Raw genomic sequence first — 26,197 nt, 5'->3', positions numbered from 1 at the left:
ATATATATTTTTTAAAAATAATAAAAAACAGTGGCCGGCCCTGGGGATTGGGGTCATCAGGGCCAATAAATTAGAATAAGAAGGGGAACCACACAGCCCCCCTTCTTAAAAAATTTAAATAAATAAAAGACTGGCATCGTGCCGGAGGCGATACCCCCTCCTTGAAGCACTCTGCAAACGCGCCCCCTGGCGAGTTGTAAGTTGGGGAATTAATTCCTTTTCAATACTGAGGGTCCCTGAGGGCCAACTAGCCCAACAGGCATCTCCAGTATGCGCCAGGGAGCTGCGCTGCAGACAGGTGTCCTGAGGCCAAGCCCCTTTTTACACCTCTCTGCAACGCAGCTCTGTGGCGCTTACTGGAGGTACCTAGTGGTCTAGTTTGACCCTAGGGACCCTTAGGATTCAAGGGGACTTAATCTCTCAACTTAGAACAGCCACAGGGCACGTTTACACAGTGGTGAAGGGAGGGGACGGGGCCTGAGGTGACCTGTGCAAACACGCACTATGGCACGTTTTAAATTGGGGATATAATTTCCCTTCAATACTGAGGGCCCCTGGGGGCTAACTAGCCCACCAAGTGCTTCCAGTAAGCGCCACTGAGCTGCATTGCAGAGAGGTGGTCCAGGCCGTGCCACTTTTTACACCTCTCTGCAACGCAGCTCTGTGGCACTTACTGGAGGGACCTAGTGGGCTAGTTGGACCCTAGGGACCCTCAGGATTCAAATGAACTTAATCTCCCAACTAAAAACGGACACAGGGCGTGTTTACACAGTGGTGAAGGGAGGGGACGGGGCCTGAGTTAACGTGTGCAAAAACACCCTGTGGCGTGTTTTAAGAGGTAGTTTTAATCCCCCTGCCCTATTATATACTAGGGGCTTACAGAGGAGGTCATGCTAATCACAGGGGGACCCCAACGCATAATGTTCCGTAGTGTATGTAGGTGTTTTCACTGTATTCTAAGTGTCTTTTAACATAGCACTGGCTCTAGGACTGGTTAGTCAGACTCAGTTACCACCAGTATCCGTCTGAAAAAGTTGAGGGTACAGGATGATTTTGCAACAAGGCTTCTTTCTGCTCTTCTTTTTGTTCTTTCTGCACGTTATCCTTCTTCCTGCACTTTTCTTCATCTTTGAGGACTTCTGTTGCTTCTTTCTGCACTTCTTTTTTTCTTTCTGTGCATTTTTTCTTCTTTCTTCACATGTCCTATCTCTGTAGGCATAGTTAGAAATTAGCATTTAAAAAACCTTTGAAATTCACTGAAAAAACCATGGGTTTCAGGCACGTTATAGTTAGGAATTAGCATTTAAAAACCTCAGAAATTCACTGAAAAAACCATAGGTTTCAGGGGTGTTATAGTTAGCTGGACTTTTCACTTGTACAAAACCATTGAAATTCCCCCGTTATAGTTAGTTCAGCTAACTATAACTCGCGCGCCCGCAATGCACTGCTGATGACGTCACATATTACATCACTCATGACATGGTCAGTGACATCACTCATGACATCACTGATGACATCTCAAATGACATCACTGATGACATCACTGATGACATCATCCTTGTGATAGAGTGGCAGACCTCCTCTCACCCTAATATAACCTTTGATACACACATTCAAAAATAGAGACTACAATTTTCAAAACAATGGACATACCAATACCAGTTACAACAACCTCTTCAGTAATTCTAAGATCCATATACACATCCACTCATTCACCAACAGTCCTATACAGTCACTCATACATGTACTCACTCATCATATGTACTCATACACCTATACATCCTGTTACACAATGCCACTCATCCATAGAGTTACTCACACACATAGTCACTCATGCTAATAAAGAATCAAACATACATTTACTTGCATATACAGTTATACACACACCACCACACTTACTTCTACGGAAACTTACACATACTTAGTCTTTTAAACAATCACTTATAGAAACACATACTTATTCATACAGGAACTCTTTCAATCTCTCACTCTCACATATACTCACTTATATACACCAATAGTCACATATACTAGTTTAACACATATGTAGTTACTCATAAATACACTATTGAGACAGTCATTCACTCACTAACACACCCATACACACACTCATCCACCCATACAGTCCTGCACACATGCTGTCTTAAACACATACAAACAGTGAGTCACTCATTCATGCAACTATGCACTACGTAATACCCCCCACCGAACCATGCAGACACTCAGACTGATACTCAAAAAACCCACTAATAACCTATATAGACACCCATGTAGCTACTCACCAACCCATGCAGCCACTTATACACAAAGTGAGAGACTGATACAGATATTTACATATTTAAACATTACTCACTAAGCCATGTATTCACTATGATACACTTAATCAGTCAGTTACACAATCAATTTTTCAAAAACAAATCATCCATTTAGACACTTATATACCCATTTATTCTTCCATCGACCTTGAGATATACATATATAAAACATATTTAATTTTCAGAAAAACACACATTCACTGGATGATGTCATCAGTGATGTCATCAGTGATGTCATTTGAGATGTCATCAGTGATGTCATGAGTGATGTCACTGACCATGTCATGAGTGATGTAATATGTGACGTCATCAGCAGTGCATTGCGGGCGCGCGAGTTATAGTTAGCTGAAATAACTATAACGGGGGAATTTCAATGGTTTTGTACAAGTGAAAAGTCCAGCTAACTATAACACCCCTGAAACCTATGGTTTTTTCAGTGAATATATATATATTCAAACTCATTGGCCCAACGTTTTTCTGGTGTACCAGAATGAAGACTACCACGGCTGCTGACTTTTGGGTCCACCTCAAGTTTCTTTCTTCCACCACCTTACACTTCCTGTCTCTACCTCTTTCTTGCAGGTTTCTTTTCATCCCTATTTTCTCCCTTTGTCTCTGATACCTATCTTCCACTTGTTTGTTCTTTCTTTTTTCTCACTTTCCTTCGTGATTTCTGTCAAAGTCTCATAATGATATGTAAACCCAGGTCCCCAAAAATGAGGGCCGCTTTTACCAATTACAACCACGGGCAGAAATTCAGCACTGCAAACATCTCTGGATAAAGGGAATCCAAGGAAGAAATTATGGAATGTTGAAAGTTTCCACGGAGTGCCATGGTTTTATGTTGTCACCCAGGGATATTCAAATAAAGCAAAAGGACTGTGGCTTTTAAATGTTGTATTATATAACATAATCAACACAAACCTATGAGTTAGAGTGCACAGAGAGACAGAATAGAGTGAGGGAGTGACAAGCAAGGGAGGGATCAAGGAAAGACAGGTGAATTTTGTGATTATGTGTGTGGTGGAAAATCTAATGGCCTTATTTATGAAGAATTGGCGTAGGGCTGTGCCACAAGTCTTCTTGCTGCACTGGCCTATGCCAATGTGAAAGGGTAGAATGCAACGTATTTATGAAATACGGGGGATTCCTGTCCTTTCCTGCTGCGATGGTGCACAATTTGCTGCCTAGCATCAACATAAGCACCCTTGCACCATGGCACAAGGGTGTTCCCGTTGACGGCAGGATTGTTTGTTGCAGGAAAGGGCACCTTCCTGCACAAAACAATCCAGAGAGGCGTTTTCCTCTTTCATGTGTACTGCAGAGTCCAGCACACATGGAAAGAGGGAAAAACAAGGAGATATAAAAATGTTCAGAGTAAGGCAAGACAGCGTCTTGCGCTGCTTTGTCCAACTCCATATCTATGAGGCCATGCCAAGCCATGCAGAGTGGCTGTGTTTCGCCTCATTGATATGATTGAGCGGCTTACGCCGCCAGAGCATATAAAAAGGTGACACTCCAGCAGCCAAGCCTCTCGTAAATAAGCCGCTAAGTGTGTATCTGTTTAAAATGCATCCACTGACCATTCCCAAGCACAACCACACACACAAATCAGCCACCAACATTTACTAAGACAGCACCCCAAAACTTGCAAGCATAACACCTCCAGAGACATTTATAAGTTCACAGATAACCCCTACTTAGAGATCACACAGATAAATGCCAGAATACAGAGAATGTTAATTCCAAGAATTCTATACATGCAAATTCACGCACAGGTGCATACCGCACACAACACTCTGGTCAGACATTTAGAAAACACATAGTGACATATTCATCAACACTTTGCACTGGTGCCAAGGCACCAAAAATGACGTAAACCGATGCAAATTGTTGATTTATTTACTTTTGTGCTGGAGTGTTGCGTAAAAAGTAACTCAAAGCAGCGCTCTAAGCTACTTTACATCAAAGGAGTGCCTGGTAGATGTACATGACCATGTTTTTTCACTCAAAACCCTATCTATTAACATTTGTAGGCAAGTCATGATGACAAATGTTACTATTCCTCAAGGCAGGCAAAAAGGAGAAAAGTTTTCTTTTTTCCAAACCTGTCTAACTTAGCATGTGTGGTTTACTGAACAACAGACATACAATGTGGGGAAATGTTTAAAGTAAGTCTAAGTATAGTATTTTGTACAGGAAGAGTACCCTTAGAGTACCAAACCTATGCTAGACACACACAGATAGATGGTGCTAGGAAGTCATAAAGTGCATCAGCACTTGGGAAGAGGGAAGCAGCGCCATATCTTTGTTTACCTTCTGTCTCCCTTTCTTGTAAGACAGTGCATCAACTTTGGTTGCTGCTTTGTGTTGCGTGTTTTAAAAAAAAAAAAAATGCCACATAGGCTTGAAGATCAACGGAGCACCTATTCCGAGAGGCCCACAGAGGCATTTAAATACACAAAGAAAACCCCAAACACCACGTGTATGCAACAAGATACAAACAGAGATCCGAACACTCATGCATGAACACACACGCAGTGATGCCGGTGCTCATTTTGTGCCAGACTTTAATTGAGAAGAATGCTAAAATGTGATGGGTATATTGGTTGAATTAATCTCAGCCACTGGAAATTACTCTGGGCCTCATCCCAGTCCTTCCAAGTTTTGCACGCTGTGCCAACTTAGTTTGCACCCAGACATATGCAAATCAACCTTGATCTTGCTCCACAGGAGGAAATCAGCATTTGTTTTAGACTTAGATTTGAAATAGCTTACCTGCTCTATTTCTGTTTTAGCCAGTGCTTTCAATGGGCCGGTATTCACCGGTACTGAGTACCGGCACATCTCAGTTTTCTCCCCTGAGTACCAGAACCTTTTTTTGGGCAAGGAGAGTACCGGTACTCCCAAAAGCAGCAGGGCTCAGGCCCTGAAGTATGGGTAAGTGCAACGCAAAAACTACTGAAAATGACCCTTTCAGATGGAGCTTGATTATGTGCCGCTCTGGCAGGCAACGGGTAGTGTATTCTTGTACTGGGTCGCTCCTGCAATGTTAGGTTCTAATTGGCTTCTCAACAAGAATGACGATGTGGCCAGAGCTGCCAACAGTGGAACTGGCAAACCAGGTTCAAATCCTCCCGACGTCAGCTAATCATCCTGTGATTCTGGGTAACTCACTTAACCATTGGTGCTTAAAAAAAGTAAGCTTGAATGCAAATGTTCTGATTATCATTTAAAGTGCTCTAATGCCCACGGGCCAAATTCACGCAATATCAAACTGCCAATAATGAGGCCGGCCCTGCACGTATGACATAGAAGCTGATGCTTGCCATGTCTCCTAATGTACATGTTGGGAGCTGAGTGTTCATTGACCTGGCTGAGTAAGGAGGTAGTGAGCTGAGACACAAAACACATAAACGGGACCGCAGTCCCCATGTATAACAAAAAATAAATGTTAGGTTGCCTTAAATAATGCTGACTTGATTTTTCTTGAATGTATGTGCCTATGCCCGCTGCCACATGCCCACATGTAGTGGCAGGGCTGGAAGAGACACGCTGGCACTTACTCCCTCTCACACCAATTCCAGAAGCAGAAGGTTTAGAATGTGGGTCTCATGGTGACAGTTTACAACTATCGAGACTACACCCTCTCTGTAGTGCTATATCTTAAACTTTAGGTTGTGCTATACGATGTTTGATTGAATATTCAAAGTTCACCAACCTCTGATCCACGCAAAAACAAATGTGGCTGTTGTTAAATGCCTGACTCACAGCCACACCCTCAGACACGCCCCTAACTGCCCACCCAGTCTAAATAGTGAGTACCGGCACTTCTAATTTCCCATTTAAAGCAATGGTTTAGCGCCTATGGGATTCAAAAACCAATTCAAAACCTATACATAGCTCATATTTCCACATGCAGGTAATAGAATGGAGTTAAGGGCCAGATGTACTAATGCTGTTTAGAAACCAGGGATGTGCAATTGGCACACTGACTGACTTGAGAAAGCAATCTGCAATGCAGATTAAGTGCTGTTAGGTCACATCCCAAATTGTGCATTTGCAGGTGGGGTAAGGGTCACAAAGTGACAAGCCAAAGGAATGTTAATTATGGAGGTCCGAATTTGCGACGTCTGCTATTGCCCATGAATGTAGTGAGGAGCAGATCTCCATCCCTGCACTTGCTTTCCCAAAAAGGAAGCTTTTTTTTCTTAAAAGAAAAACAAGCAGCCAGTGTTCTTTAAAGACACAGGTGATGCTTTAAAAAAACACAAAGGGGCAGATTTACAAACCCCTTGCGTCACTTTTGCGCTGTTGTTGCGTCACTTTTGTGATGCATCGGCAGCTTAAAAGATGCGGCCCATTTACAACGTGACGCATCTAGGGAGATGCGTCACGTTGTAAAGCCCTGCGTGACATTATAGCTGTGTCAGGTATAATGTATGCAGGGTAGGCGTTCCCACGCAGGAAAGCCTTGTAAAAGTGACGCAGTGAAATCTACAAGATTTCACTGCGTGACTTTTAGGACGCCACTGCGTCAAAACTTACGCCTGCTTGAAGCAGGCGTGAGGAGTGACGCAGTGTATTGGGAATAGGCCGCAACACGCATTGCTGGAGTTGCGCCGTGCTTGCGACACTACTCCAGCAATGCGTGACATTTCCATCAACAGATGCGTCAGAGTTTCTGACGCATCTGTCAATCTTTGCGCCATGGTGCGCCGAATTGTAAATACGGCGCATCCATGATGATGCAAGGGTTTTGCATGGTGGCGCAGGGAAAGTGACGCTTCTCTACAGATGCGTCACTTTCTTGTAAATCTGCCCCAAAAGGTTTCCACTTTGGTAAAACATCGAGGGGAAGAAGGCTGTGGTTCTCTGGGTCATTGCCTTCCCCCTTCGAGGCCATCAACACAATTGACAAAGCAGATAGCCCGTCCAACAGGGATATCTTCCGTTTTGTGGTGAAAAAGGAGAATCAATGATTCTGCCAAAGTTTTATACCTTCCTCAGTTAAATTAGTAGGCCACAACTCCAATGAAAGCTACATATATTCGAAATTTGCAGGGAGCAGTCCTGCTTCACAAATGCAGATCCACTTAACAATGTCGGCCCACATTTGTGAAATATAAAAAGCAGATATTGGCAGCACACAGTGGCGGCCAGCACAGATCGTGGGTGGCGAGGTGGGGGGGATCAAAAATAAGAAAAAAACCACTTATCGCCGCGTCTCTCCACCGTCTCTCCTCCGTGTCGGTAATGGAACAGGAAACACCCAGGCTCCCCTGACCAATCACGACCCTGCAATGTGTGATTGGACTGCGCACTGTGGTTCGGTGCTCAGCCATGGAATAGGAAGCTGGGTATGTTCTCCACCCAGGCTGTAATGCAGGCGGCCGGTCAAACATTCATGCACACTTGCGGAGTGTGCCCACCACTTCTCTTCCTGCTCTGAGAGCAGAGCAGCTCTGCCAGCCCGGCCAAGCTGCCGCAGCAGGAACAAGTAAAATGATAATAACGTCGGGTTATTATCGTTTTATTTTTCCTTGATTTCACTGCTAAACAGCAGTGCGGCAACGCTCCTCTGCCTTAGTGGAGGAGCCACCACTGGCAGCACATATCTGTCTAGAGGACCAACTGTTCATTTAGAAAGTGCCGCTGCCCAAGCCAATTGCCACAAGTGCACTGAGTAAAGTAAAAGTAAAGACTTATACAGGTACTGCACCTTTAAATAAGTTTTGTACTGCCTTTTGCACCACAGTTTGATATGAAAATACCAGTGCAGCTCTGTTTTCATGCCTAACTGGGAGGGTGGCGGTTTTCAGGGGCATGCTTTGCCCACTCTAATGCGGACAATTGGGGCATCACAAACTCATTTACATCTGTAAGTGTAATACATTTTGCTGTAAAAAACAAGCGATCTAAAAGTTCTTCACTTTTTTCAAAGTGCCACACAGGGAGGTTGCACTCGTGTTTTTTTAGTGCAAATGTGTTGCATCCATTGGGGGCATCATGATGTAACTCAATGTGGGGATAAGTGGCCGCATGTTTGTATGTTTAGTGGTCTTACCAAGAAAAGAAGTAATTGTCTTAATACAAAAGAGCTCTTACGCTCATGGGGAAGTCCCTTATTAGAAACACCCACCCAGTGTTTGCTTCTCTTTGTTGGGAACCAAGAGGGTCGAGTGTCGTTAGGTAGCCCCCTCTTATGTTGTATGCTACTGGTCAGTGCTGCAACAAAGGAAAATGCAGACTCTGTGGCCCAGATTTGCAAATACTTTGAGTCAGATTTGCATTACTTTTAAAATGTAAACCAGACACAAAGTGTGATGATAGTATTCACAATCCATTGCAAAACATGATGTGTGCTGGATTGTAGTCAAAAGTAGCTGTGCAATGTTTTGCCTTGCAATAGTTTGCATTTCCATGGGTGGGGCAAATCCTGGCACTGCTTAAGGCAGTAATTAACTAGGAGAAATGTTCTAATTTCTCCTTGTTTTTCCCTCTTTGCATGCATGTCGGCTGCATTGTACAGCACACATACAAAGTGAGAAATGCTCACTACCCATGCACTTGCACAGAGGTTTGTGCTGGAAAGGTTGCATTCCTGTAAAAAACTATGCTTGCCACATCACTGACACCCTTGTGCTATGACACAAAGGCATCTGCTTTGGCACATGGCAACTTAAAGTGTGCCAGTACAGTGAGAGAGCAGAACAAGCACCACAACTGAGTAGATATGGTGCAGTTCTGCTCTCTCCTGTTCAAGCAATACAGCGGAGCAACTTTTCTTGCTGCACTCCGTTGCATGAATTCTTTGTAATTCTTGGCCTGTGTATATAGGCGGAAACTAGGGGAAGGGCAGAAACAAGGTCTGTTTTGAGACTCATTGAGGCTTTATTGAGATACCAAAAAATGAGTACCGGATCTCAAGTATTAACAGACCTAAAAACTAATAAAAAAGCCCGATATATGTGACTTGGCTTTAGATGGAGGCCTCTTCCCTAGAAACCCCAAGTGGCTATTTAGTGTTTTAGACCCAGTGGTTTGTGGTTGGCTGGGACACACCGAAGCCAGACAGACTGCCGCGTCCTAGATAGTATGAGTATGATACACTTGTCAGATAACCTTTGCATGAACACACATGTAGTGGGCTCCATTTGTGCCAGACTTTAATTGAGAAGTATGCAAAAATGTGATGGGCTGAATCGTTGAATTAATCTCAGCCACTGATAATTACTCTGGGCCTCATCCAGTCCAACTTAGTTTGCACCCTTTGGTAGCTTGGCACAGAGTAGTCAAGCTTAACCTTAGAGTCAAAGTGTAAAGCATTGTCACAGCACCACCCTTGCAACACACTGATTACACTACAAAAAGACTCCACACCGTATGTATAACACACTGGCCTTTGGCGACACTTTGATTAGATTGTCGGGACCACCTAAAGCGGAAGGAAACAGTTACTTGGTTTTGTCCATTCAGGTTAGGTTATCAAGGCACCAAGCAGCACCTTGATGAGTGTGGGATCCCTATCCCCCCCTTAGGCAAAAGACTGTGACACTGGAAGCTGGCGTGCTTCCAATTATGAGAAATGTTTCCCCCTAGGCCGAGGTGCGAGCCGCAGGCGCTCCAGGCAGCCAGCTGTGGGTGCACACAAGGAACAACGGGACCCCTCGGGTCCAGGTACGATGCTACTAACAGAGTACCTTGTGGCGTGGGTCCGGGGAGAGGAAGCCGGTGGCTGCATTTTCAGGCCCTGTCGCCCTCCCGAACCAGAGGTCGGAGGCAGCTCAGTCTTCTAGCTCCTTTCCCGCAGACTCGGCAAATGTCCCCCAACACCCCTCGGACACTATGCACTACAAAGTGCAAGCTAGCACAGATTTCCGGTTGCAAGCTCAGGTCCCTCAGACTCGTCAAACTTCCCTCAGCACTTCTTGAGCTCCTCACTTTACGGCACCCCAGGTGGGTAGCTGATCTTTAATAGCACACTCCTCTGCACAGTGTGATTACTACAAACGTTGGGATAGTCCTTGTCCCAGCCAACAATAACTTCCATTCATTTCTGCTGAACCCTGCATGGTCCTTAAAATTTCATGGATACAGGAAGATCCTTTCTGTCCCTGGATCTCATGGACAGGAGGCCAGCCAACCGGCCCTTGGAGAGTGCTTAGGGACCCGGGCCACAACAGTTGACAATTAGCTGCTGGCCAGCAACATCCAGGCAAAATCCACCAAGTGATAGTCCTTTTCCTGGAGCACAACAAGCCCCAGGCCACGACAAGTCTGTGGATATTCCCATTGCAGTCCCTCCTGCCCCAGTGGTTCCTCTTGTGGATGTCCCAGCATCGAACCAGCGTAGTAAGGTTTCAACCTTAAAAGCATCTCTAAACTTCTGAGGACTGAGCCCCAGTAGTTATACCCACGATGGCCTTTGAAAATGAGGTCAGTTCAAAAGGCCACCTTTGAAATGCACGGGCCCCCTCTAAATGTATTCCTGTCTGCTATCCTACCCTGGGAAACTTGATCAATATCTTAAGTGGAGCTGGGACACTGCCCTTTGGAATGCAAGTGCCAATTCCACCCCCTCTTATCTGTCCCAGGAAGGCCCTTCAGGGTCAGGTGTCTGCAGTTTCCCTTGAGGTCCCATAGTTTGTGGCCATCTATCAGGAATGCACAGATGTAGCTGTCCTCCCCAGAACCCAGATGTGTATTGGAGACAGGCTGACAGGAACACAGAGAGCCACAAGCATAGAATACCCGCTTTCCCCAAAATGGCATTTCCACATTAGTAATGTCAAATCCACTCTCATGACCGGAGAGGATTTGCCATTACTAATCCAGCGATACAAGTCACCATACTGATACTCTTCCGTAGGAAATACAGCTCAATAGCCTTTCCACAGATCCCCCATGTCAATCAATGCGAGAAGTAGGCCTCACATTACTGAACACACCATCCGATGTTATTCACTACTAGGTCATGTAGTGCACACGTGCACATACCCTCCCTCTTCTCTATATTGCACCCTGCCCCCAGGGAGTACTCAGATGTAGCGAGAGACATTGAGAACTTTGGCAAGTAGCTTTTAAATGCCAAGCTGAGTAGCAGTAACCTGCACACACAGGCCCTGCCATGGCAAGCCTGTGTTACGTTTGAAGAGTTACCTCCGTGGGTGGCACAACCAGTGCTGCAGGCCCACGGAGTAGCATTTGAGTTACATGCCATAGGTATATGTCTTACCACTGGACAAGGTACTTACAGCTAACTCAAAACAGCCAATCGTATAAATAGCAATCACCATTATGTATATGACCAGCACAGCGCTTTAGCACATAATGGCAGTGTCAAAGCACTCAAAGTCCTAAGGCGAACACGTAGCTCAGCGGAAAACCAGGAGGTACAAAAGCAAAAAGTTGAGGGAAAGCACCCTAGAAAAGGCCACTTCCAACACTGTGTATATCACATTCCACTTTGATTCATAGGACTAATTTGTTCAGAGAATGCCCTGCCATAGAAAAAATGATTTAATAGGCATTAACCCCTTCCATGCGCGGGGAATTCCCACGCCGTGCGGGAGTTTTTATTAGTGGGCGGGGATTCGGACGGCCAGGAGCCGTCGTGCGCACACGCCCACCGTGACACGTGACGGCTCCCGGCCGTCCTGCGCATGGAAGAGGTTAAGAAGTATTGGAGCCACTAGGGCATGCGTAGTGAGCATCAAGCAGCTGAATTTGTCTAAGGCATCATCTTGAGAATAGCCATCAGAGACTATGATAACATAGTGATATTTTATGGTCCTGATTCACGAAGGTACCTTACATTTCTGATTAATTTCGACTTTTGAGTATGTTTCCTACTTTTTTGTCTGTTCATAAAATCAGAGGGTTACTTACACTGTTTGTGAAATTAGTAAGCTTACTCAAAAGTGCATAACCCTAGCCCCTTTAATTTGGTAGAGATATGTAAGTTATACCTTTGAAGTAAATTTACACTCGGAGTTTGTGACTAGACAAAATGTAGAAAATGTAATCAAAAGTGTAACTTACTCAAAAGTGTATTTTTCCATTGTGAATCAGGCCCCATGTCTTTTCTAACCTTAACATAATAAACCGTGGCTATTTCGCAATAAAATACAATGTATTTTTGCATTGGCTCGCCATTGTAAGGCAGGAACAAAAACTTGAGCAGTCATGAAGGGGTTCAAGTGATTCATTTGTAAATAAATAAAGAAATACGTGGAGGTTTCAACAGTTTTTCACAGAAGCCTGCCACCGGCATTGCCAGAGCACCTCGGTTGTGAATTCCAAGGCTGCCTAGTCTGGATTCCTGCTTGTGGCTCTATTTTCACCATTTTACGCATCCCGTCTCTGTATCTGACTCTTTCATGTTGTTTTTTATTGCTTCTTCCATTTCTGCCTTTCTCTCTCTCTCTTGCTCTGTGTCATAGTCTGATTATGAAAAAATACCCAACGTTGACTGTCCACCACCTGCAACCACCAGCACAAATGAAGCACTTGACTTTTAAGATATAATTATTAATCCCAGGTAACGCCTTGATCTAAATGGATAAACAAGTATGTATTTTGTCAACAGAACCATCACTCTAAACACAGAAGATGGGAACTTCTCGGTATCGATGATGCTGTACAAGGACAAGGATTTCGAGGACATGTGGACCACCGTTCCGTTTCTCACTCTCGAAGACAACATCTTTGTCAGAGTTCATATGGTACGAATTAAACTTTTATATAATGCTTTGGGTCTAATTGTGTCATGCAGAACTCAATGTCTAGTGAACAAAGGCATTATAATATACGGCTGTCCAAAAAACAGATAAGGTGAGGCAGTTAGTGACTTATTGTGTTCAGTGACAAAGTGCTGTACAAAAAATAACATATATAATACATATTTACACAAAAAATTAAGCACAAGTGTCCCAAATTGAGTACATAAACCACAGCAGGATATGGAATTTCCTTATTCTAGTTGTGGAATTGCAAGGACAAATTGAACTAAGAACGTCGACGTTTCGACCCTAAGATGTAGTGCAGATTTGTAAGCATCTATTGTGGGTCTTCATCAGGACAGAAGAGGATCTGACAGCCTGTAAATTTAAGAATTGAATCAGAATGGTGTGTGTGTTTATGAACTACGAAAGAGAAAATAAGTGGCGACCAACTGCTCGCCTGGTAGTAAAGAAGTGTAATGATTGGCTTCCTTGAATTATACTCTTGGAGGTGTCAGCCGACACCATCCATTCATTTCAAAGGTCGTCTATTCTGTAAGGAGAGGGAGGCGTGGGTCAGGTCTGTGTTATTTAGTACACACGCAGGGGAGGGGGAGCAATAGGTGTTGGTGTATACATACCTATGGCGATTATCTTAACCTTTGTGAATTCTGCCGGTTGATTGAAGGAATAGGGCCCCGCCGTAGCGATCACCAAGGACTGTGAAGACAAGGGGGGGCATGGATGAAGCTCTTCCCGATTACTTGTTATTGTGCATGTTAATCTAATACAATTAGAATGACCCCAGGGCGTTAATTGCGGCCATACACCATAAAAGTGGTGTGTCAACTAGTGAGGCGATATTGCGTATATAAGCGCCTGTGAGGTAAGTTTAAACATAATATGTGACTTCGGGTGTGTGGTATAACGCGTATGCGTGTAGTTGGAAGATTATACCGACGCGGAAGGACAAGTGCACATCGTACCTGAAAAGCAGGGTAGCGCTCATTTAAAAATAACAATTTGGTCTAAGAGGCGTTATTTTAAAATGAAAGGGTCGTGGCACGGCATGTCGTATTCCGTGCGCGAGGCCAAATAATCATAAAGATCGGTCTGTTCGCCAGATAAATATAAAGCGCGTTTAAAATTAAGCATTCTAGTTAATAATCCCTGTTAAGTGCGAGAAAACAATTATAAGTAGGGATTGATCGTGCTATTTAAACTCTGCGCTCAATTCAAGTGATTTAATTAAAAAAGCCATGGTTTCCCGTGTTGCTTACTTGGGAGAACAGAGTGAGACGTCCTCGTCTGTCTGCAGCTTGCAAAGAATAACAGCGAGAGCTCGTGACCTGTCAGCTTTTAACCTATTGCGGCGTTCGCTGTACGTGTTGCTAGGCACATATCGGTTCGAGTACACCTAGTGTCAAAGTAAAGCGTGGTGAGCACTCCATGGAGCGGATTGGGCTTCTAAGACTAATTTAGTATTGCGAGTGTACGGTTACATGTATGATGAGATGTCGAATTCTTTAGAATATTCTCGTGTCAGTAATGAAGCAATGTTTACAGTAGAGCAAACTAAATATCTTTAACAATTGTGGTAAAAACATTTGTAATCTTAAATACACCTCTTCATTTAGCATTAATGAAAGACTTTTTAACAACATTTCAAAAAGTTAAATATATGTAAGAATATATCCAATTGGATTTCTAATGCACAAGTCGCCCATACATTAAGAATAACGGTATTTCAGTAATCCTGAACTTATGCAAGCGATATCATGTAGTACTGGCAAACAATAAGAACAGCAGTAATTCAGTGTACATGCGTTTGAAGGCTCTTAAAGCCTACTCATTTGTATGTATGTTTCTTCATGCTCGTTAAGGCCATGGTTAACGGCCTCAAGTGTATGTATCCAGCGACACTCTTTGTAGTTGAGAGAGGTGGCGATGTCGCCCCCCCTCTTGTTTAAGGAGACTTTTTCCAAAATCCACCATTCCAAGTGTTCATGGGTGTGTCCTGAGCTAGTGTAGTGTTCTACCAGAGGTGCCCCTTGGGTCCTGCATTTTAGTCTACTATGATGCTGCAGGATCCTGTTTTTTACTTTCTGTGTGGTCTGACCGACATAGATCATGTGGCATGGGCATCTGATAGCGTAAATTACGTTATGGCTGTTACAGTTTGTAATCTGAGCAAGGGCATATGTTTTTCCACGATGTATGAACGAGGTTCCAGCAATTGAATATTGGCAAGCATTACAGTGGCCATATTTATGATGTCCTTTTACAGGTGGCAGACTGAGTTTTGATCTGATATCTGGTGTTGGTGGTGGTTCAAGGAATGAGGATACTATGTAATCTTTTATGTTTTAGCCCATTTAAATGAAAACCTGGGTGCCTCCATCATGCAGATTTCAGATCCTACCAAGTTCCAGTATTTTTTAATCACCCTTTTTATCTCGTGGCTTCTAGTATTGAAGGTGGTAACGCCTATAAATTTGTCCATTTTTGCATCTCTTGGTTGTACTTCCAACAGGGTATCCCGTGGTCTATACCAGGCCCTTTTTCTGACTCTGTTAAGTAAACCTTTGGGATAGCCCCTTTCTCTCAGGTTTGTGATCAGTGCGTCAGTTTCTTTGAAGTAGTCTTTTTGTCTAGTACAGTTGCAGCGTAACCTCAGAAATTGCCCATATGGCAGATTGTACCGGAGGTTCCTTGGGTGATGGGAATTGTACTGTAAGAGGGTGTTACGGTCTGTTGGTTTCTTGTAAAGGTTCATCAATATTCTTTAATCTTCCACTTCAAGTGTGAGATCTAGAAATGGTATGGAGTCGCTGTTGTGAGTCATCGTGATTTGAATGTCCTGGGAGCGAGCATTCAACCATGTAAAGAATGCCAACAAGTGATCCCTTTGTACCGGTCCATAGCATCAGCATGTCATCTATGTACCGTTTCCATGTGGTGATATTATCAATTTAGGGGTTTTGTTCAGAGTAGATATTTTGGTCTTTAAAATTATCCATGAATAGATTTTCCGGCTTGGCGCGAACCCGGCCCCCATGGCAACTCCTCTGAACTGGTAAAAGAATGTGTTTTGAAAGATAAAGTAATTTTTAGTCATTGCAATTTGTAGTAGTTGCACCAAGAATTCGGTGGGGATCCATTGTGGTGAAGGTTGAGTCTCCAGTAAGTTTCTGATGACTAGGATGGCCTTTGCTTGTGATATGCTAGTATAAAGCGAGCACACGTCAAGTGTGACCAGTAGCTGCATGGATTTCTCAAAAGGTTGATTTTCAAGCAATTGAATGGTGTGCATTGTGTCTCTGAGGAATGGTCTAGTTTCCAACACAAATGGCTGTAGGAAGCTATCTAGGAACTGGTTCAAGGGTTCCAGGATAGAACCACAACCAGGGACGATTGGTCTGCCCGGAGGTTTTTGTACATTTTTGTGTACTTTCGGGATTGTAAAGATCGTGGGGATCCTAGGGTTAGTTTTGTTGAGGAACTTAAATTCAGATTCTGAGAGAAAACCTTTCTCCAGACCCTGAGTCGTGAGGTCTTTGATCAATTTTGCTATTTAATTGGTAGGGTCTCGTTGAATGCGGGTATAGCTGGTTTCACAGTTGAGTTGACGATTCATCTCTTCAATGTAGTCTTCTATATTCTGGACTGCAACTGCGCCTCCTTTATCCGCAGTTTTGATCACAATTGATTTATTCTCCTTCAGCGATTGTAGGGCTGCTCTTTCTTCCTTCGTGATGTTGTGTCTGATGTATTTGCTGTTTTGTAGCAAGCTCATAACCTCAGTCATCACTATTTTCTCATACGCCACAATTTTTTCACTCATGAGCTGTGAAGCTGGTGTGAACGTGGCGGCTGGACGGAATTCTGTTGCCGCGGCTTTTCTGGTATACATGTCATTCTTCAACAAGAAGTACTTTAGGTGAATTTTTCTAAAGAATTGTTGCAATTGCAGTTTTATGTTGAAGGAATTAGGAGGAGAGGTGGGTACAAAGGACAATCCTTTTGATAGGACATCATGTTCGGTCTTGCTCAGGGTGTAGTTGGAGATATTGAGAATAGGGTCTTTTCTATTCGTGTTGGTGGCTCTATTTCCTTATTCTGCATCAGGATGCTCCCCTCTTATTGTTGGGTCATCAACTGGTGTAGGAATTACCAGCGATAGGTCTGGCGCCTAGTCCAAATTTCTCCATGATTCTGTTGTGGTTGTGATTGGAAGTGTACCCTGTTGTTCCCACGTTGGTTGCCCTTTGATTGGTTCCATCTGGGTGGTCTCCCCCAACTTGGGTCTCTGTTGGTCCAGGTGGGATCGTCTAAAAAAGACGATGAAGTGGAAGGTCCAAAGGTATCTTGGTAATGAGCACCGGATTGATACGATGGTCCTTGTGGGAACGAAGGCCCCTGTGGTTGGTACGTCTGTCCCTGTGGTTGGTAAGTGGGACCCTGTTGGTATGCCCGGGGATCAGTGCTGGTGCTCGATCTTTCAGATTCACTCTCTGAACCGCAGCCAAAAGATGAGTTGGAGAAGGTGGCAAATCTCCTTGAATTCTGTCTTCCACGATTAGTGAAATAACCCTGTCAATCTTGTGTATAATAATCGTCGCAGATGTATGGGTATGTAATCTCCTTGTCGTATGCCTAAATGTCTTTGGCTAGTTTCTCTAGTTTTCTGATCAATGTTGTGGTGTTGAACTCGGCTGTAGCCTTCTCAGCCCGTTCCAGAGCTTCTTTCGTGCTTTTTAAGCCTCTATCCTCCAAAATCTCCTTTTTGAGGTCAGCGATTTCCTGAATAAGTTTCTTTACGTATTCCAATGCTGTCTCCACTCCCAACACCATCCAGTGCCAGGAGCAGTTGTTAGCCACAAAGCTGAAGCCTTCTCGGAAGTTGGGGAGGTCTATGAAGATGGCCGGCTCATTCCGAACTTGTAGCCCTTTGGGAATGATGTTCGCTTGCAGATATTTTGTCAATAAATGACCATGTAACCGAGTGCGAATAAGTTTTTTCTCTAGTCTTTCCAGGTGGGATAGTTTGTCATTCAAGGTGGTGTCTATGGGGGTTAGACCGGTACCCAAATAATCAAATTCTGCTTGTTGTAGTATTAAATTATTAATGTACTCCTCACTGTAGGACAGTGTTTCTTTTTCTGACATCTTATGTAACTTAAATCTACTACACCAAATGTGTATGAACCCTCGCAGGTGTGCACCTGCACTAGATAGCCATTAAAGATAATGGGGTAACCCAGTAACCCTCAGACCCTGAGTATGATTGCAAAACAAAAAAAGGTTCTGTCGGGAATCACGTAACCTGAGTTTCTATTGCACTTAATACATTTCACAGATATTACATTAATCATTCAATGAAGGTAAAACACACAGACACACATCATTAATAATAAATAAGAGAAAAAGTTCAGTGGATAAAATCCTTTTTACTCTCTAGATTAATCAAACAAATTATAATATACGGCTGTCCAAAAAACAGATAAGGTGAGGCAATTAGTGACTTATTGTGTTCAGTGACAAGGTGCTGTACAAAAGATAACATATATAACACATATTTACACAAATAATTAAGCACAAGTGTCCCAAATTGAGTACATAAACCACAGCAGGATATAGAATTTCCTTATTCTAGTTGTGGAATTGCAAGACAAATTGAACTAAGAACGTCGACGTTTCGACCCTAAGATGTAGTGCAGATTTGTAAGCATCTATTGTGGGTCTTCATCAGGACAGAAGAGGATCTGACAGCCTGTAAATTTAAGAATTGAATCAGAATGGTGTGTGTGTTTATGAACTACGAAAGAGAAAATAAGTGGCGACCAACTGCTCGCCTGGTAGTAAAGAAGTGTAATGATTGGCATCCTTGTATTATACTCTTGGAGGTGTCAGACGACACCATCCATTCATTTCAAAGGTCGTCTATTCTGTAAGGAGAGGGAGGCGTGGGTCAGGTCTGTGTTATTTAGTACACACGCAGGGGAGGGGGAGCAATAGGTGTTGGTGTATACATACCTATGGCGATTATTTTAACCTTTGTGAATTCTGCCGGTTGATTGAAGGAATAGGGCCCCACCGTAGCGATCACCAAGGACTGTGAAGACAAGGGGGAGCATGGATGAAGCCCTTCCCGATTACTTGTTATTGTGCATGTTAACCTAATACAATTAGAGTGACCCCCAGGGCGTTAATTGCGGCCATACACCATAAAAGTGGTGTGTCAACTAGTGAGGCGATATTGCGTATATAAGCGCCTGTGAGGTAAGTTTAAACATAATATGAAACAAAGGTTTCTCAAAGGTAGTGGTCGCGACCTGCTGTGATCACTTGCATTGAGAAATCCAACCGCCCGTATTAAGAAATCCCAACAGGAGGTTAATTTTCCTCACTCGCGCTTGCCAACTAGACCGTGGCAAGTACGAACGAGGAAAAATATCACCGGGTGGTGGATTATCCTCACTCATGCTCACCAACTTGACATTGACAAGCGCGAATGAGGAAAAAACTTGCGAACGGAGCGGAGTTCTCTGCCCAGGGTAACTAACAGAGCAGTGGAAATGGAGACAAATGCAGATTTGTGGGGGTTCTAACTGAGAGAAAACAATATTTTGTAAAATAACCAACATTTTTTAAAAAGTTCAAAACAGAGAGGGAGAGTGTGTGTGTGTTTTAGTCTGAGTGTATGTAAAAGTTCCAGGTGCAATCTGAAACACCTTACCATACATGACTGAAAGCACCTGTACCCAACTATTTACCAGAAAATGCATTTATTGGGGGTTGTAACACCCCAAACAACACCCCTGAAGCTACGCCCCTGGATTTACATATCACCAGTGCCATGCTGCTTTCTCCCCTTTCTCATGCGAGTGCATATTTTCCGTTTTTGTTTTTCTCATGCCAATTAATTTTGCATGTGATGGTTGTGTTTCACTCCCACATTGTAAAATAATGAGTCTGTGTCTGGTGCACTTGGTGTTTGTCTAGGAGTGCAGGTAAGTGTGATAATAGCATTGCTAATGTTTATGAGCACCCCAAAAACTATGACTCTTTCAGTGTGTCATTTGCACACCCCAATTATGCCAAGAGTTTGCGGGCCTAGGTCAAAAGTTTCATGTGGGGCGCCACATACAATGAGCACCTGTTTCTGAGTTTTAAAAAAACATGTACAGAGAAAACCCAGTAGTTCTGGCATCTGGTGCCATCTGGTGTTAGATGCATCATCATTAATAAAGAGGACAGCCTTACTTCAATATCTAGAAACAAATTTTGCAGCTCAAGCTTGGGGCCCTGAAAAAGCTTGGGACTGGGGAATAATGCCCCTTCTACCCACCTTTGACGGCCAACCTGTCTGACATTTCCTTGAGCCCATCCACTACTCTTTCCCTAGGTGTCACTCATGGGCATATACACTATGATAGTGGTGACCTGCTTATAATGATTTCAAAGACAACTTTATCATTTACAAACAAGGAACTGTTGAACTTGATGGCAACTAAGGGGGAGCCATTGTAATCTCTGCAAAGTTCCTACTTTACTACTACTTACAGGTGTTAGACAAGTGTTTTTTGCGTGCTTAGGATCTGGTGACTCAATGACATTTTATGTGTGAGTACATACCATGCTTAACTTCTTCTCATGAAGATTCTGAATCTGTGTTGTGCTGATGACTCACATGCATTTTGTGTGGAAGTGTGTTCCTTGCTGGACTTTCTTCAAAAGTGACATCAGAAACGAGACTTGCATGCATTTTTTTGTGACAGTCCCGTGATACTAGGGCAGAAGTCTCTCTAGTGGCAAACTATGGGTACTTTGAGAGGTTTTTGTGGTGTTTGTTGAATCGCGCTTACTTCATGATGAAAAAACTATGGGACATATTTACAAGCCCCTATCGCCACTGGAACGTCACTTATTTTGACTCTCTAGTGGCGTAGCGCCATTTTCAATATTTAAAAGGTTGTGCTAAGCCACTTAGCGTGGCTTTAACGCCACCTTGTAAATATGCGCCTTTCTGCCGCAGCCCTCTGCTGTAAAGGGGCGTGCAACAAGTTTTCCTGTGGGCATTCCACTGCAACACCCATTGCCTTTTGAAGCTGCCCCAGATTTACACGGAGGTGTAAATCTGTGGCAGCGCCAAAAACTTATGCCATGCAAGCGCAGTTCTTAGATAGGCGTACGAAGAGAAATGCTTTTATTTCTCCTCGTTTTTGCTCTTTCTAAGTGTGCTGCAACCTACAGCACACATATAATGAGCAAAAAAACTTGATTGCTATTATTAAGGGACATCTTCCTGCACATAAAAAATGATTCCTTGCAACGCAGGCACCCTTGCACTATGGTGCAACGGAGCATCCGTTGGCACTAGGCAGCTAATTATAGTGCCAGAGCTAGGGAAAGCACAGGGCTGTGCCATATTATAGTAAATATGGTGCTTCCCTGCATTTTGAAAATGTCAGAGCACATCACTGCCAAGTTTGGCATTGCTCCACGCTCCAACATTTTCTAGTAAATATGCCCCTCTGTGAGTTTGTATGTCCGTTCGCACAATGTGCCCAAGGAAGAGTGACCTGACTGATTCAAGCTGATTCATGTGTCACTATTTGAATGATTTGAACCTTTATTTGAGTTCCTCACTCAATCTGATACGGGGGCAAATTTACTAAAAATTGATGTTGCATAAAAGAGGGAGAGCAGGGCAGCACCATATCTGCTAAGAGATGGCACCGTTGCCCTCCCCCCCCAGACTAGGTGGGTAGGGCAACTGCAATAGAAAGTAAACATCTATTATGATGCTTATTAATGTCGTTAATGGATTGTGTTGGAATAATTGGGGTCTTCTGGTTAACTCTGCTAATAAAAGCTGATGACAATGACGAGTCTGACTTCCATACTGTGAACAGCTTACAAATGTAGTCGAGAAACCACTGCAGAGACAACTTTTTGCCGTGAAAAGTGCGACCACAGTAGAGGGCTTTTCATAGGAGCATAGTCTAAAATGTATATGGTTGTATCACTGGTATCCTCTTTACTGTGTAGTTTTTTTTAGGTATTTATGAAATATCGAGGACAAAATATCAAAAAGAAGTTAGTGTAGGTTTTCCATACTGAACTTCATTTATATATACTTTGGTGATGAATATATCTTCAAGGTATGTAGATGTGCAGTTAGGAATAAGAAATCTATGCTTCCCTACATGCACTGACCTTTCGATATCTTGTCCCTCGATGTCCTATGAACAATATTCTTGTATGCCAATATTCTTGCGCTCGATATTCAGTAGTAGAACGCTTATTTCTGGCCCTGTTTTAAATCGTTTTTTAAAAACTAAAATTAATTTATTAAAACAAAATCAAACTGCTGAATATATCACGCAGACGACCGCAGTGGCAGGGTTTCAAAATATTTCCATTTTTTTCAAAGTTATAAATTCTCAATTGTTTCAAAGATTATTTTTGAAATTGTAACAGTGAGAACGCAAGGACGACGTGTTTGTTTTTTCGAAATGCAGATGACGATGGCATGCGTAATAGGAAGGATACGAAAAGTGCGAAATTTTGAAGTAAATATTTTGCAGCCGGTCTTGTTGACGCAGGGATAACAGGCAGTTATTGTTCTGGGATGAAATGAAAAACAAGAAACATCACCCTTTCAGATGCGCTACTATTTCGCCATCCGCGGTTCAAAAACGAATCTAAAATGGCCGCTGGACCTAAAAACAGAGGATTTTTTAGCACAGGTGACGCACGCAAACAGGGAGGATAGGTGGCCGCCAGCACTTAATTAAATGGATCTCTCGTGTTTTCTCATTCTTCAAATTGTCGAGCTGTCTGCCAGGCGGCTGCTCTTAATTTTAATAACGGGCACCTGACAGAAGAACTCTTGGCCCGGCCATGCAGGTATTTCACAGAGCCCTCTTTCATGCTGCGAGTGCCTAGAAGTACACACTGTCCTTGTAATTCTGATGTTGGATTCTTCAGACGCCAATAATTCTCAGCCCAGGGCTAGAAGTGGGAAAAATATGTTTTTAGACCTTGGAAAGATGCATCAAGTACTTAGCATGTTTTGACGAGTACTGAACGTTTTTGTAAGTAACTATACGAAAAGCCTGGGAACAGGCAGGCATAACAGGAGGTCCAGAGAAAGTCCAAGTACATGTAGAAAAGCGTACAGAGCAACAAGTCAACAATGCCCATGAACTGCGATGTGCTTAAGTATGGCTTCCAGGTTTGGAGAATTAAAAGTATTCTTAAAGCATCTGGTTTTTCTCTCAGACGTCCCCCAAGTCACTTGCCTCCACTCCATGTGCGGACACTTGAACTGTTACAAATCGAATTGGCTGTTCTAACCTCTGCTTTGCTCACAGCATTGAAATAGGCATTGATAAAGCCAGCAGGTTTGCTTCTTGTGTGGTGCATGTACGCTGGAACACATAATATTCGTACCTAGATTGACAGATTACAGATCCATGCACCCATTCACACATAGCTGCATATATACATATATTGTTTGTGCACAAATCAGTGTATGTAGGTACAGCAGCACACATTTAACACCAGGCATATCTGCAACCATGCACTCAGATCACCAGGCCTATAGCCACCAGGGCAAGCAAGCCAGCAGACCTGCTGGTACCCAAGCAGACAGACCACCCGGCTGCATGCGGCATGCACAAACACTTTCACCTATACACGCTAAATAGTATCCAACACATATTCTGCTACTTACATACAGCATAGCACACACATATACAGTTCCACACAATATAGTGAGACAGCACAGAGGTGTGTGCATATAGGCAGGGTCGGAGGGACAGATTTAGGGACAACAGAGAGATGGAAAGACTGAGGGACACCTAACTTGTGCAAGAACACTCAGGCTATTTTAGATGGAGAAAGCAGTGGAGCACTCATTCCCAATCAGTCTTTGGTCTCTCCTTCACACTGAGTGATGCCAGATTTAATTTCCCACGCCTATTCAATCCTACTCATCTTTTTAATGAATATCTTTACGCAGCAATACTGCATTCCACTTCGCACTCAGCATTTTTTTTTTACCATTGAGTACGCCTCTCTATAGTACTAGCGTATGTCGCATTTAGGGTTGCATAGCTGAATGTCCACAGTACAACATACATCCAGCTCCAGGCTTTCATTTTGCAAATAATTTTCATCAATTGTGTGAGGGCCATATGAATGAAATTTCCATTTTGCATTTCCTAAAGAGCGAATACCAAGAAATCACTATTTAGGAAATGCAAAATGGAATGTACGAAAATAGAGGTTTCCTAATAGTGATTCCTGCAGAGTAGGAATCGCTATTAGGAAATCGCTATTTAGGTAATGCTAAACCATTTGTTCCTGTGGCCCATAGGTTAGAATAATTTTGCATTTCCACATTTGCGATTTCCTAATAGGAAATCACAAATTAGGGATTGCAAAACCAAGGGTGCCGCCAATGGGCGTAAGGCACCCCTTGATGCTCCCCCCAAAAAAGTGGTGCACATTTAAAGTGCACAAATGACCTAGGGTATGTGTGCGCTACATGGCACGTCAAAAAATGCTTTTTGGATGCATTTTTTAGAATTTCACGTGATTACCATCAACTTTGAGTCGAAGGTAATAGCATTTCCTAAACACCTATTTCGCATTTAGGAAATGCTTTGTACACGTGCTTGGGAAATCGCAAATAGGAAATCCCTATTTGCGATTTCCCATTTAGGGAATAGCAAAATAAGATTTCTACTGGGTCGAAATCACATTTTGTGATTCCTTATCTGCCTTTGTACATATGGAAAGGCAATTGAGCATTTCTTAATAGACCAAAATCGTGATTCGGTCCGTTAAGAGATGTTAAATTCTTTCCTACATATGGCCCTTAGTTTCGTTAGGAAAAAAAAGGAAAAAATATAAGACTAAAACTCCCATGATGCATCAATTTGTTAAATAAAATCCCAAGATGATAAGCTTGCTACAAAGTGTCTCATGTATAGTGATGATCCATTTCCTCTTTGTGTCTCCCATTATGCTCCCTAGTGTTTAGCTGTTTCTACCTTCCTAAATTCGTGCCTCCACCATCGCACTTACAGCTGGTCATATTAGTGTCTTTAATGTTTCTTCTTACAAGTAATTTGATGTGGTGTTACATCAACATTGTTTTATCCACAGCGGGCTGATATACTTGGGTCGAATGTGCTATGGGATTGAACACATAAAATAAATGACATAGTATAATGGAACATAACATAACATCGCTTTCAGGATGGTTCTTCAGGACGAGCAATGTTTGCATCGTTCTTTAGCACGAGTAATGTTTGCATCGTCTAAAATAGCAAAAAATGGCTTTTGTCCTGATGCACTCTATAAATGACTAAATCATAAATGTTTTTCTTCTGAATAGATCCCAGGTCATTTGATTATACGACTTGAAAAGTGCTGGGCTACACCCACAAATGACCCATCGCATGCCATCCAGTATACTTTTATTCAAGACAGGTTAGTATCGAGAATGCACATTCTTTTTTAATATCTTTACATTTCAAGAGGGTATCAGAGTCTGACAAATAAGCAATGTGACATGGCATGTTCTTCTTGTGAATGAGTGGACTGTTGGCTCAGAAAACTGACAAGCTCTTTTATGAACTAAGGGGCAAATTTACAAGCCCCATTCGCCACCAGAACATAACTTTTTTTGATGCTCCGCTGGCGTACCGCCATTTCCCATATTTACAAGGTGGTGCTAAGCCACTTAACGTGGCTTAAACCCCCCCCCCCCTTGTAAATTTGCCCCTTTACGCCGCAGTCCTCTGTGGTAAAGGGGCGTGTAATGGATATTGCAGTGGGCGTTCCACTGCCACATACATTGCTTTTTGACGCTGCTCCAGATTTACAAGGCTAAGGCAGAGCCAAAAACGAACATCAGGGAATACCTGGTCTTAGAATGGCGATACGAGAAGAAATTATTAATTTCTCTTCGTTTTTTGCCCTTTTATGTGTGCTGCAGAACAGTACACTTAGAAAGAGCAACTCGCCATTTTTTATTGTTTGTATGCAGGGGGCAAGATTCCTAGGCTGGCGCTAGGCAGTTGTTTTTGCCCCAACGCTAGAGGAAAGACATGGGTAAGCCGTATTCTTGTGAATACA

General features: G+C 43.1%; 1 protein-coding gene across 1 annotated transcript in view; it reads left to right on the top strand.

Moving 5' to 3' along the window:
* Nucleotides 1-26,197, top strand: part of LOC146821350 (alpha-tectorin-like) — a 289,031-nt gene that overhangs the window by 174,592 nt on the left and 88,242 nt on the right. Inside the window, exons 5-6 of the mRNA XM_085609343.1 lie at nucleotides 12,907-13,042; nucleotides 25,455-25,549. Coding sequence (XP_085465469.1) covers nucleotides 12,907-13,042; nucleotides 25,455-25,549 — 231 coding nt within the window. The remainder of the gene's footprint in view (nucleotides 1-12,906; nucleotides 13,043-25,454; nucleotides 25,550-26,197) is intronic.

The sequence above is a fragment of the Triturus cristatus genome, chromosome 6 (genome assembly GCF_964204655.1).
Source record: "Triturus cristatus chromosome 6, aTriCri1.1, whole genome shotgun sequence".
Classification (NCBI taxonomy): domain Eukaryota; kingdom Metazoa; phylum Chordata; class Amphibia; order Caudata; family Salamandridae; genus Triturus; species Triturus cristatus.
This window is presented reverse-complemented; position numbering and strand designations above follow the sequence as displayed.